Here is a 13,923-nt window from a genome sequence, read left to right on the forward strand (position 1 = left end):
ACGCCACTTCCCGGACTGGTTACCCGGCATGTCGTTCAAGCAGACGGCCCGGGAGTGGAAGGCGACGCTGATCGACCTGGTCGAGCGGCCGAGCGGCTTGGTCCGCAAGCAGATGGCCGAGGGGCGCAACAACACGTCGGTGCTGTCCCTGGCGTACGAGAAGTCGCCCAACATGAACGAGGAGGAGGAGCACATTGTCAAGTGGGCTTCCGGTGCGCTGTATTCCGGAGGTGCTGATACGGTAAGTGGTCCTTGTTTGATGGTCTCATCGCTACATACATACCGGTTTCCGGGATTCTTCTTGGACTAACGACGACGACCCAGAGCGTGAGCACCATGTCGACCTTCTTCCTCGTCATGTCCCTCTTCCCCGAGGCCCAGCGTAAGGCCCAGGAGGAGATTGATAGAGTGATCGGCACCGACCGGCTGCCGACGCTGGCGGACCGCGAGCGGCTGCCCTACGTCGGCGCCGTCATGAGCGAGTGCCTGCGCTTCCACCCCATCGCACCCATGGGGCTGCCGCACGAGGCCACCGCCGACGACGTGTACGAGGGGTACCTGATCCCCAAGGGGGCCATCGTTTTGTCGAGTCAATGGTGAGTTGCTTGTCCCTTTTCTTTCATTGTTCCAGTATATTCGATGCCGGTTCCCTTGGTGCGGAACTGGCGGCGACATACGAGGAAAACAAGCTAATCCATCTACCTACAAAGGCTCTACAGTCGTGACGAGTCCGTCTACCCGGAACCCGAAACCTTCAACCCGGAGCGCTTCCTCGGCCCCAACCCGGCGCCGCACCCAGAGTTCGTCTTTGGTTTCGGGCGACGCGTGTGTCCCGGCAAGCTGCTGGCCGAGCAATCGGTGTGGTTGACCGTGGCAAAGTCCCTGGCCGTCTTCAACATTTCAGGATCCGCTGCCAATCATGAGAAAAAGGGGAGCCGGTTCGTGGGCGGTATCGTGAGCCACCCGGCGCCCTACGAGGCGACAATCCGGCCCCGGACGCCCGGGCACGAGGCCCTGATCCGCGAGGTGGAGAGGACGCATCCTTGGGGGGAGAGCGATGCTAGGGAGTTGGAGAGTATCAAGGTATGAAGGGGAAACATGGGACGCTTGGGAAAAGAAGTCGCGGCCTTTGTGTAAAAGGGGTAACCCACTCAGGTGATATAGTCTAATCAGATATCAGCCCAGTGCTTAGCCCAGGCCGGGACGGAACTCCGCAAATCTGCCAGCTGTCATATTACTCCTACAGGAAGACGTTTTCGTTTGTTGGAGAACAGTGTCACCAATATGCACTTAGCATGTGCGACACGGCCGACGGACCAGGCCCCGCATCCCGTCAGCACATGACGTTGTAATGCAACATCAAATATGCAGCTTGGCGTCCCCCTATCGGACGATGGACAACAGGAGTATCTATTGGGTGCAAGATCATCATCCCAGTGTCAGCAACGTGCATGCCAAGAGCCCTATACATCCGATAGCGATACGAGCTGCAGAGTAATGTGGAACGCGACCATGTGCTACCGTAGATCACCGTTACCGCTCCTCTTTATACCCCGACCTGACGCGGATGGGCATATATCTATCTGTGCCTGGGTCTGTTCCCCCTTGCCGCTACTACACGCGTGGTATTGTCCCAGGTAAGACCAGCAACTAACACCATGAGTACAGTGAGACAACTAGGCGAGCGGATCGCAAGCCTGGCCAAGAAAGTGGAGGAGCAGGGGCTCAATGATGCATCTCCTGCTGAAAAACAGCAGACCGCCATCGAGCTGGCCGAAGCTTCGAGAGAACTTGAACAGCTCGTTCTTGGGCCGAGACAAACGTTGGGGATGATGGCATTCTCGGCAGGTGGTGTCCACACTGACTTGGCCCCTATTCATACTAATGACCAACCACTACTATAGGTTCAAGATGCATCTAGTCTTGGCGTCATTGTCAACTTTGGCATCCACCGATTTGTCCCTTCAGACGGCTCAGTGAGCTTCGCCGAGCTATCCTCTCAGTGCGGGCTCGATGAGGACAGGCTGAGTAAGTACACGATGGACTCTATCTCTGATGGGGTCATGAAAACCAGACAGTACTAAAATCTGCTAATCAGCACGTATCCTCCGCTACGCCATGATCAACCACATCTTCCGCGAAGAGCCCGCGGGCCAAGTCCGTCACACCCCTCTCTCGACGCACCTCGTGCAGTCGCCGACCTTCTGCGACTTCCTCCGCACCCTCGCCGTGGTCTTCAACCCGGTCAATGCCTGTCTGCCCGTCGCGCTCAGTCAGTACCCCCGGACGCGGTCCATGACGGAGTCGGCGCACGGCGTTGCCCGCCACACGGATCTGGCTTTCTACGACTGGCTCGAGCGCGAGGAGAACCTCGCCCTTCGGCTCAACTTTGACAAGGGAATGGAAGGGATCAGCCGCGGGGGGCAGCGGCTGCAGGATACGGATCTTCGGGCGTATCCCTGGGGGGCGTTGCCGGATGGGGCGGTGGTGGTGGACATGGGAGGTTCTGGTGAGTCCAAGGGGCAGATTGCGCGATGAGAGTCATCATGAGCTGACTTTGATGAAGGCGGACACTTTGCGAGGGATCTCGCCGCAACCTATCCAACATTCTCAATCATCGTCCAGGACCTCCCCCGGGTTATCCAACAGACGGTCGAAGATCAGAAAGGGTCTGCTGATTTAACGTCGGTGACCTACCAAGCACACAACTTCTTCGATGAGCAGCCCGTCAAAGATGCCGACATCTACTTCATGCGCCACGTCTTCCACAACCACCCTGACGCGGAGTGTGTCAAGATCCTGACCGCGTTGCTGCCGGCCCTCAAACCCGGTGCCAGGGTCCTCGTCAGCGAGTACGTTGTGCCGCCGGCGGCGGAGCTGACCGGAGGGCTAGGTACAAAGGCGATGAGGTGGGTCTGCCACTAAAATACCCTGCTGAAGTTACTCCTGTGAGAGAAACGCTTACTGACGGTTTTCCAATCATTAGACAGATGGACTTGTTGACCATGGCATTGTTCAACGCCAAGGAAAGGACCTGGGAGGAGTATTTGAGACTCTTTCAGGAGGCAAGCACGCAATTGGTGTTTCGTGGCACATATCAGGTTCCAGATGATCCGAGAAGTTGTATCTTCGAAGCAGTCTTTCAGGACTAGGCCGAACACAGTCATCCAAGAGATTTACTAACGAATGAAGGAATCATCCTGGGGGTCACTTAGTATTATTGGTATAATGCTTATTCCATGTAATTGCGTATTCCACGAAATTGGATAAACGATGAGATAACCTGGTGTGTGTGGCTCTGGGCAATAGTAGATGACTGCATTAAACACGAGATGGAAGATGATATCAGAAGACTGACCATTCCCTCATGCAGAATGGGATAATGTTCAATTCTTAGCCATAAAAAGCTACCTGCCCTGTCTGCAGCCTCCAGAAACTTCCCAGCATGAAACCAAGTCAACCTGGTCTTGCGACTATACCTCCTACCGTCCGAGATATTGCCAATGATTAGATTTGAGCCTCTATCGGTGATGAGAACTAACGCCCTCTGGTGGCAGTATCTCTTATTCATTTCGAATTCTTTGTGTTCCGGTTGAGGTGGAGGCTGCTCCATGAACTGTCTTTCTTTGGCTCCGACAGCCAACGCGACAGCATAGCCCCCGATTCTACAGCACATTGTTAGATATACTACTAAATCCCAGAGGCCCAAGCAGCTGGGTACATTTACCTTCGTTCTTTCCCTTTGTAGGCTTCGATTTCGTAGCTGACTTTTCAGAGCCACCGGCATGCTTTGGGGAATTATTCGACTCAGGAGCCATCTTTTCTCGGTCCAAAGGCTAAAGCCACGAAAAGTCTGAATGAGGTTATCAATAGCACGTCGCAGTATTGGATTGACAGTTCGTTTGAGAGTCATATAAAAAGATGGGGAAGCCTAGATGGAGTATCTCGTTCAGAGAGTGTAAGTCGTAGCCATCTAGGAGGTGGCGAGATGGGTCAGGGCAATATATAGACGCTGCTATGGCTATACCGTCCTTAGAATATCACCTTCTCATAGGTTAGCTTAGTGTGATATGGCCAAGTTCAACCACCTTGTGCTACACCTTTGACCGAAATCCCAACAACGTGTTGCCCTGCTATCAGCCTCTCGGGGTGGTTTGATCTACCACCCTACGAAGAGGGCCAATTTTGTCTATGGGCAAGAGAACCCGATATGAACTAGATGATGTATTCACGTGGCTCCACGAACAGTAGGGCTGTTCAATCACGAAACTGGCCCTTGAGCAGTATAAGCAATGTTTGAATTATTTTGTTGATAAGCACCTCAGAGAATACCGTCTACCACTCCCCGATTTCGAAGGGCCAATATTACCAATGGCTGTAGCATCCAGCGGCAGAAGCGATTTGGCCAATCAAAAAATTGGCCTTCAGGGCTCTGCAGAGTTGCCAGGGTTACTGCTGGACGACAGTCAGCCCCCAGTCACGCTGTGCGCCTGTGGCGACCAGTAATAAAATGCGCCCTGCTAATGGGGGCACCTCATCTATGTTTCGATTGTCATCCAGAGCCTGATTTAACAGACTTATATAATGCAACGATTCCCCTCTTGGCCGATTACGATGATTTTCTCCACATTCAACGACTCAAACACTCCATAGTCCATGGCACATTATACCATCTTAAATCCAAATCTTACTACATGATCTTCATTGCCCCAGTGCGTCTTAGCAGCCTCAACAGAAACGATTTTGTCATCTCGCATGACGATACTCCCTTCCGAGTACATTTGAGGAGAAAATTGTACTGGGGCGGGTCTCTTTACTAGCACATTTACTATTCCATCGTGGGACACCCAAATCCCAACAGAAGACTTCCTCTGTGATTTGAATTGGTACCTCGAATTAGGATTATACGACACTGGGGATGACAGGCGCCGGCGCTACGCCAAGAAGGAAACAAATAGTTCGCCCGTCAATGGTGCCCGAGCATCCGGCCAATCAGTAGATAATGGACTCTCGAGACCTCCGGCCAGCCTCTTGACCTCATTCAAGCACCATGCTCATAATCCGGCGTCTAGCACGACGCCCTGCCCAACACCATCAACATCGGCTTCGGCTTCGAATTCGAAACAACTATTCATTAAATGCGATCATTGTTCCCTATTGTTCGACCATTTAGAGCTGCTCATACATCACATTCGGGGCAGCCATCACTCCCATAAGACAAACCTCTTTTGGTGCGGGAATAGCAAACATAAGAAATGCAAAAAGGAGAGGGAGCTCATTCGTCATTTTGAGATTTACCACCTAGACCAGCAGTACGTTTGCTGTTGTGGCCACAGAAGCCGCAAGGATAAGCACCTTGAGCACCTCCGAAGGAAGGATTGTCAGCTTGGGCTTGGGCGGGGGTTCGAATGCAGTTGCGGTCACCTCACCGAAAACCGGGTGCGACACGATCAGCACATCCAGACGTGCGGGCAGAAGAAAAGGGGCAGGCCTCGCAAGGGGTAATTCGAACCGAAGCTGCTTCTGTGAAACCAACTACCATTATATTTTCCTCTCGAGTTTTATTTGACAGCAGGTTGGGAAACTTGGAGTTGCTCGTTCCTTTGTGGTTTGTAGGAATAAGGTCGGGGGCATATATAACTATCTGGGGACATGGTGTACATCTCGCTCGTTCTTGGTAATAACAACTTAAAGGTCCAAGGCGCTGGGCATAAAGCGTAATTAGATGCCGTCGAAATTATACTTGCTGAATGGATGCTACCAGCTCGTTTTTAAGAACTATTAATAGATAAGTTGTGTTTTCAGACATTGCCATAGCATTATCTAGCAATCCTGCATGAGTGGGCAATAGTTCTCCTAGGGCCAATTCGCTGATTCGCCAGATGCGACACAGGTTGTGCACGACACGTAGACAGAATCTCCCAGAATATCGAAAACTTAGATGTGAGGGCCAATATTATCAATGGTTTGGGGAAGCATACTTGCATGCAAAGATTTACAGGACAGTTTTATGCGGCAATATGTAGTATGACAAGCGTGGTGCAGCCAATCAGTAAATCGGCCCTCAAGCCTGAGATCGGTGAAGAATATCCTGCATCCGGCTGGCTTACGTACCGACATGACCAATGAGAAAATGAGCCCTGGCTCTGGGCATCCTATGATTGAGCATGGCCCGTGGAAGCCACAAGCAGATTAAATACCCCTCAATTTCCCGCCAAATAACTTTCCTTTCTCTCCCCAAGCCTGCCGTGGCCATTGTGCCCGCTGTGGCCGTCGCTATCTACCAAGCCTTGCAATACGACGAACGCTGCCTACCAGGTATGCTCTCGGAGCTTTGTCATTCAAATACGATTGCATTCCCATTATAAAATCCCTTGAGACGCATTTGAACAGGAGCTTGTGCCGGGACTTGTCTCGGCACTGGCACCATCTCGAGCGAGCTCCATGATCACCACTTAGAATCATGTGAGTCTGGCTTCCTGGCAGACTTAGATTGGCACCTCCAGTTAGGCTATTTCGACGGTGCACCCTTGCCTATCGACGGCCAAAACGAATCATTGGGAAAGCACGCATTCTTATGCGCCGAGTCGTGGGATCTGCCAGTCCAGCAACATGACTATCAGGTGTCAAACGAGTGCAACCCCTTTGCCGTTTCTGGCAATGAGCAAGGGTCATTAATGACTGAAAGTTGTTCAGACCCTACAGCCATCCAACAGAATCTCACAGAACCTCCTTTCCATGACAGCACCACGTCACCAACACCGCTCTCATCATCATTGTCACCATCATCGTGGTCGTCCCGTCATGACCAGTCGCATATCAGTTGCGATCATTGTCAGTCAGGCTTTGTCAGCCTCGAACTGTTAATGGATCATATCGTGAGCTCCCATCGTCCCATCGGACCCAATTCACACTGGTCCTGTGGAATCGGTGGCCACAAAAGCTGTAAACAGCCAAGGGAGCTCAAGCGTCACATCATGTCAATTCATCTCAAGAAGCAGGATGTGTGCTGCTGCGGTCCGGCCAATCGGCGGGACAAGCACCTTATACACCTCCGAGAACACAAGTGCCAGATGAAAGGACGCCCCTACAGCTGCAGATGTGGTGAAGATCACGAGAGCCGCGACGGTCATTTCCAACACATCCAGTCATGCGCCCGCGGGAAAAAGGGGAGGCCCCGAAAGGAAAAACCACGTTGGATGGAGGAAGTGATCTGAGTAACTCCACAGTCAAGACATCCGCTATCTTGAATGCCTTGGGGGTTTTGCCAGTACTGAGAAAGCTGGGAGGGTAGGCTTTGATGGACCTTTGTGCGTGATGTTTCACATCCACTGAGCCGCAGGCGTGCCAGTGCGAGTGTCGAATCTCCTTGACGCTGGGCGGGCAGCAGGCTGGCCTGGCCAGCCCAGCGGACCACTTGTTGAGAGAAGAAGAAGAAGCGGGCATGATAGCAAAATAAACCAGAGTCGGTGTAATTACGATTACATAGATATGATATTATCATTCATTACTCCATTGGCGTCCCCGGGAGTGATTAGAATGATCAAGGAAATAAAGGTAGGTGGTGTTTGTAAATAAAGTACGGCTTATTTCAGTGTTCGCTTGCTGAGTGTAGAATCTTTAGTTCGGCAGAAATATGATGACCCCAGAAGAGAGATTCCCAGCAGACATGACTACCACATGATGTGGTCTACCCGGATCGAGCTTTCAAAACTATCAGGGGTTAGTGGGGCTTTACGGGCTTTCTTGAATGCGGCCTACGACTTCGCCCGGAAAAGCCAAGACTCAACCTTCAAGGACAATTTGATTGTTCTTCCATGCTATGTTGTTACCACGGGTATATATGCATCCATAGAAATGGTAGGGCGTAATCATCAATCGTATTTGCAAGCCCTTATTGATTCGAACAGGGCACGAATGCAGACCCCTAAGTTACATGCATGCTTTCATTGAGCACACCTCTAATGATATACAAGTCAAGCGGAGCCCCTATTTTTCTATCTCCCCTCCCTCGATAATGCTACAATGGGCGCCCCAACACCCTCCTCATCCTCCTCCCAATCCTCCTCATCGTCCAAATCCGGCTCCCCGAAGATGGCCCGCCAGATACGGCCCCACATGCCCTTCTTCTGCCCGAGCCCCAGCATGATGACGACGGGCAGATGCCAGACGCTCGCCCAGAACAAGCCCTTGGCGCTGCCGTGAAACCCGTCCTGCCTCCAGAACCGGATCGCCTCCCGCGTGAGCCAGACGTTGACCGGCAGACTCGTCGCCGCGAAGCTCCACTCCGTCACGCCCGCGTAGCAGAGCCCGAAACAGATGGGGAAGAAGGCGAGGCTGTACCGCAGCGCCACGCGCCCGTTGCGCGCCGGGTTGATCCACGACAGCATCTGGTGGCCCGCGGCCTTGTACTCCTCGCGGATCGACCACGACAGGGCCATGAAGTGCGGGAACTGCCACGCGAACAGCAGGGCCGCCATGAGCCAGCCGCCGATGGCGTCTTTCGTCAGGAGCAGCTCCTGGAACGAGCCCGTCCCCGTCGCCGACTCGCCCGCCGCCGCCGCCCAGCCCATCAGCGGCGGGATCCCGCCCACGACGGCGCCGACCCAGGTGTTGAGCCAGTGCATGCGCTTCATGGGCGTGTAGACGCCCGCGTAGAGCACGATGTTGGCGGCGCCGAGAAAGGAGACGGTCGGGTTGACGCCGAACAGCAGCGCGCCGACGCCGGTGGCGCCCGCGAGGACGGCGAACATGATGGCCTTGCGCTGGGACAGGAGGCCGCGGACGAGGGGTCGGTTGCGCGTGCGCGACATCTTGGAGTCGGTGTCGGGCTCGTAGATCATGTTGAGGGCGTTGGCCGAGGCCGAGCAGAGGGCGGTACCGGTCGTCAGGAAGGCGAGCGTCAGGGGCGACAAGGAGGGGGTGTCGAGGCCGATCGAGGGCGAGAGGAAGTCGGGGACGGGGTAGAGGGCGTAGGAGGACATGGCAGTCAGGACCACGAGGACCGAGAGGCGCGGCTTCGAGAGGGAGAGGTAGAGGGAGAACTGGCGGCGGAAGGAGTTGGCCGACTGCTTGCTCGCCGACGTGGTCAGGGCCGACGACGCATCTTCGGTGGGCAGCGCGCCGTCTGAGGAAGATGCTGACGGTGGCGGGGTCGAAGCCAACCCGGTTGTAGATGCTGCGGCGGCCGCGGCATTGCGCTTCGCAGCTTGCCTCCGTCGGTGCGGTAGGTCTTGATTTATGTGGGAGGTGGAACTGAAGGTGGTGGTACGACTCGGGCCGCCGTCGTCAGCTATGGTCGAGGCCGACGCTCTCGAGGCGCGCCCGTCTGCGCTTGTCGGCAGGAAGCCATTGGAAAGGAAGTAGCCCGCTTTGAGGCGCGAGGATCGCGGGGCTATCGCATTGCGAGGGGCAAAGGTTTGGCTGAAGGGTCTCGACGAAAGCCTCCGGCTGCTGCTGTTGCTGTTTGCTGTCGGAATGTTCAGGCGGCGGCTGCAGCGCCAGCAGACATCCTCAAAGGCGCTGAGGCGAATCGCGGTACCGGCGGGCCGTAGGCTCATGTTGGCCAGCAGCGCATATCGCCGCAGCTGCTACGGATGGGGGTTTGTCTTTTGGTGTTGGTATGTCGGCACAAAAGGTTCACAGACAGGCGACGGCGTGGTTCGAGAAGTGGTACCTTTCTGACTTCCAATTGATGTGATATGCACCTCGGGTCCCAAATTTAGCACTGTACCTCCAATTGCATCGGGCGGCAGGATCCCAAAATTAGTGACGTCGGAAGCCCGATTATTCCGCCCGGGTCCTGCAATTGGACTGTCCGGATTGAAAATCCATGCCAGAATTTCCCCAGGCCATTTTACAGTGGACCCGAGTTTCGACCCCACCACTCCATAGCTCTCATTGTTGCTTCATAGGGCGTTTTGAGTGTAGGAGGGGCCTGGTAGAGACGCCAGCCCTCCAGTGTCGGATATTCACATGAAGGCATACGTCGGCGTGAGTCCTTGTTCTATTGCCTCAGGCCACGAATGCTGAAGACACTTTCTCAGAAAACTCCGCCATTGGGCGACGCCACAATTCGTTGACTCTTTACCTCTTCGGCCAGCTGGGGTCATGTGCGGTATCGTACGTGAAAACACAAACTTGGGTCACAGGGTGGAAGAATTTGACTAATTCGTTGCTCCACGCATCTCTAGCAGAGTCCAGCTCTGGTGACCGTCTCATTCTCTCTCTGGCAAGAACTGTTTGGATGATAGCTCATAGCTTGAGGTACTCACTTGTACGTCTTTAATGCATTGAAAGCAGGCGGTCCGTTTCCTCCATGTCCGACAGCCATACTTTGCTGCGCCCTGACATGCAACAAGATGTCAAACGACGCAGGCCAACACACTCTTTCACGGACGCAATGCTTGAACAATTGGCCATCTTTTCTTTTCACAATGCAGTGCAATTGCTCGCTGGTTTCTGTCTCGTACCCTGTAGGCTTATGGGCATTGTGTTAAGATACCTAATGTATAGAGTTTCTGGGATACAGGAATCCATACAAATTTTATTATGAATGAACCAAGGTTAACGCAAACACAGTACTCGCTTTGGTGACCCGACATCGTGCTTAAATTCGAACATGATTCCTCCAGTGTATTTTTAATACTACCCTCCTTCTTTATTCAGAATCCATCTCACCAGCTGATTCGTCCCTGTTCCTGTTCATCATGGCCTACGGTACACCCGCCCCAGCTCGCACTAACGCGTCTTCTCAAGACGTTGTCGAGATGAGCGGCTATTCTAAGATCTCGAAGGAGAATGACTTCTGGGACCCAGGGAATATCAAATACATCAAATGGATATTCTGGCTGCTCGTTTTCGACCCCCTGGTGTCCAAACACAGTGACGCTTATATGCGGATGCTGCAGATCCTGGTCTCCTATTTTGCTATGAACCTCGACGTCACGGGTGCTATCTATCTCGAGCAGCAAGCCAAGTCTCATGAGGGTCGGTATGGACTACCAGCCTTTGCCACCTGCCGGGCCTACTTGAACCTCTTTCGCTTCTACTGGGCAAACAACAAGCTTCAAGAGGCGAAAGCGGTGGCTAACTACATGGCGAAACGGCTACAGACGGATCTGAACGCGGCTCCCGATGCCTTCCTCATCTGGAAGACGTTGGCAACCGATGTGGAGTGCCGCGATGGCGATCCCGAGAGAGCCGCCGCGCTGTACGGGGATCTAGCCTATCGATACAGGCTTCACGACGACGACAGCAACCGGTCTTACTACTTCCTCCACTTCGGTTTGCAACTCTTCTACACCGGTCGATCCAGGTGGAGAGAGGCTATATCCCAGATCGAAGAAGCGATCAAGTTCCTCGCCAAAGTTCCCAGCAACCTCCAGCACGCCACCGAGACCATCGTGGAACGCAAGATAGCCCTCCTCGTCTTGAAGGCAGCCATGTTCGAGGCCCTAGGCGAGGGTCAAGAAGCAACCTGGGTCTACAACGACCTTATCGCATTATGCGAGCGACACCTGGAGGAGGATCCATACATAGAATCCTGGCACGCAGCGGCTGACAACCGCATCTTCGTGCTCAATCACCCTCAATCACAAGAACCGCCACCATATGATGGCAGCATCACTGCCAGCGTCACAGCTGCAGCTACTTCCCCCGTATTGCTGGGGATATCTCCTGACTGGCCACAAAGCCAGGAATGGGACGGAGACTGCGAAAAGGGCCTCCAGGGGTGGGACTTGGTTTCAAGCCCGTCTGTAGACAACATGTCGCCGCCCTTGATGGCCGCGAAACTTGCGCGTACCGCAGGACGTATGCCCAGTCCATCAGAACCTTTCAACAGAGATTGTTCTGCTTCAACTGGAGTTCTCGTTCAACTGACGCCCGAAGATCCTCCCCCAAGCTACATTGAAGTACCTGTGGGATCTCCGGTACCAGATATGGCCCCTGAGATAATCAACATTCCCACCATGGATGAAATGGATGATATGAGGGACACGTACGCCTGCGAGCAGAACACCAAGATCCACGCGTGCGACGTCGAGTATCCCGATATGGAGGGCAGCAGTAGCAGCGACAACAGAGACAGCGAGGATGGTCTCATGTGCCTGGACACGACGCGAAAGACGAAGTACACGAACGACTTCTCTGCCGCCCAGAAAGGTGGTAAGCAGGCCCGCAAGCAGCGCATCACTATTCCACCTTTGGTGCAGCGATCCCCCGTCATTGTCCCCATGTGGCCGAAGAGCAAGGAAGCGTCAGCGGTCGGGGAGCAGAAGCTGCTTTACCCCACCCGCGTCGTACATGTCATCCCATCAGGGAGCGGCCACTTTGGAATTGAACCCGAGGTGCACGAGATTCGCGTGCAGGACGGCGGCGATGAGATGGAGATCGACAGCAATTGCGACACCAGCAGCTGGGCAGAGGTACGGTCCCCGAGCCCAGAATGGAGTACTTGAACTTGAGGACAAGGAGGCCACCGGACCGAGAGACCGGCATCCGTCGTACCGGGACCCTTGAGTTGCTCAAGAAGCGTTGCCCCATGGGCACTGCTCAACCAAGCCCATGAAAGCGCAAAACCTGGAACCGAAGACACCAAGGAGATGCGAATCGACGTGCGGTCGGATCTGGTTGACGAGGTCATGTACTATTGACTTCCGGGAACGACGAAAAGAGGAACCCTAGGTGACTGCCAAGTGGCTCAATCGGGTTTCGGGTTTGGGAGGAGAAGGTCTGGGGAGGTTCCAAGGACATAGGTAGACTGGACTGTGAGTGGGTTTCATGTGTACGTATTGTTGCTGCTTTCCGTACACATACATCGCCACTCTCATTGGTCAATTTACGGCTTATATGCCTTTGTATTGTTCACCCTATTGGGATACATTACTTGAGCCACTGCCAATGAGAGTGGTCATGTATGTGTATCCCCAGCTCTTCCTTCACTTCTTTCCTATCATGAACCGGCCATCTGATCGGACTGCTGCTAACACTACTAACGCACTCATGTGAGAACCCAAGCTAGATAAACAATCAATCGGCGGGTAAGTGGTTAAGTAACAGGTAGGCACACAGTTGTGACTGGCCTGCCTCTGGATGTTTCGCCGCGTGATCTTACACCCCAAGTTTGGTATGTGTATGTCCTCTACAGGAGACCCGAACACTCAGATTCTTCCGTACTATTAATACATAAAACACGTAAATTTATCTGCCGTACGTTTTGCGCGTGTTTGCTATCAAGAGGAGACTGGCCTTCGGTGAATCGCATGGTCCCATCCAATGACCAGAATGCGGCGCTATATTTCTCCCACATTCGTCGTATCGCACCAGCAGTCGGTTAAATCAAGGGGCCGCAGGAGTAAACGTACCGGCACCTGTCTTGTTTATTCCATATACTCCGAATAACAACAGTGGAATAAACGAACACTCCTGTAATGATATCCTGTATAAAGTAATGATTATTCTTGAGGGAAATTGGCGGGTTTACTGTCGCGGGGGCTTGGCTTGCCGCCACTGTGTTGGCAATTTGAGACTTTAGCATGTTCAGTGGTGATTTGGCCGTTAGGCGCTACCCAATGCAACGTGCTTTTGCCTTGTGCCACTGCAAATCACATCATTCTTGGAAGACAACATCACATATCAAATTGGCCACACATCATTCGGAATTGAAGCCACAGAGGTTGGCATCTATCATGTACTGAAAAAGCAAGAGCATACTTGGTATCTAGGCAGACCATTTCAATAACGCCCTGACCATGGTTTGTTTAGCCACGGTCCATGGAGCGCATGAACCCAATCGAAGATGGGTGCCAATCCTTCTCAGAACACCCTCAATCATATCACAAATCGTGCGTGGAATAATTGAATTGGATCGAGTCATCGAGGGTAACAACTCCTGCGCCAGCTTCCAAGACATCGGATATG

At 53.4% G+C, this 13,923-nt stretch overlaps 4 protein-coding genes across 4 annotated transcripts; 3 read left to right on the top strand and 1 right to left on the bottom strand.

Moving 5' to 3' along the window:
• Window positions 1-28: 28 nt before the first annotated feature.
• Window positions 29-1,089, top strand: PG985_011585 (uncharacterized protein; the record flags this gene model as incomplete). Its single annotated transcript, XM_066831352.1, has 3 exons — window positions 29-241; window positions 325-596; window positions 711-1,089. The coding sequence occupies 3 exons, from the start codon at window positions 29-31 to the stop codon at window positions 1,087-1,089; spliced, it is 864 nt and encodes a 287-aa protein (XP_066679402.1).
• Window positions 1,090-1,658: 569 nt separating this feature from the next.
• On the top strand, window positions 1,659-2,925 carry PG985_011586 (uncharacterized protein; the record flags this gene model as incomplete). Its single annotated transcript, XM_066831353.1, has 4 exons — window positions 1,659-1,802; window positions 1,905-2,028; window positions 2,099-2,509; window positions 2,567-2,925. The coding sequence occupies 4 exons, from the start codon at window positions 1,659-1,661 to the stop codon at window positions 2,923-2,925; spliced, it is 1,038 nt and encodes a 345-aa protein (XP_066679403.1).
• Window positions 2,926-7,997: 5,072 nt separating this feature from the next.
• PG985_011587 (protoheme IX farnesyltransferase) lies at window positions 7,998-9,560 on the bottom strand (the record flags this gene model as incomplete). Its single annotated transcript, XM_066831354.1, has 1 exon — window positions 7,998-9,560. The coding sequence occupies one exon, from the start codon at window positions 9,558-9,560 to the stop codon at window positions 7,998-8,000; it is 1,563 nt and encodes a 520-aa protein (XP_066679404.1).
• Window positions 9,561-10,709: 1,149 nt separating this feature from the next.
• On the top strand, window positions 10,710-12,461 carry PG985_011588 (uncharacterized protein; the record flags this gene model as incomplete). The annotated part of the gene is made up of 1 exon (XM_066831355.1): window positions 10,710-12,461. One exon carries the CDS (start codon window positions 10,710-10,712, stop codon window positions 12,459-12,461), a length of 1,752 nt encoding a protein of 583 aa, XP_066679405.1.
• Between the last annotated feature and the right edge of the window lie 1,462 nt (window positions 12,462-13,923).

The sequence above is a fragment of the Apiospora marii genome (assembly GCF_038362585.1).
Source record: "Apiospora marii strain CBS 49790 chromosome Unknown utg000009l_segment0_segment0, whole genome shotgun sequence".
In the NCBI taxonomy this organism is placed as follows: domain Eukaryota; kingdom Fungi; phylum Ascomycota; class Sordariomycetes; order Amphisphaeriales; family Apiosporaceae; genus Apiospora; species Apiospora marii.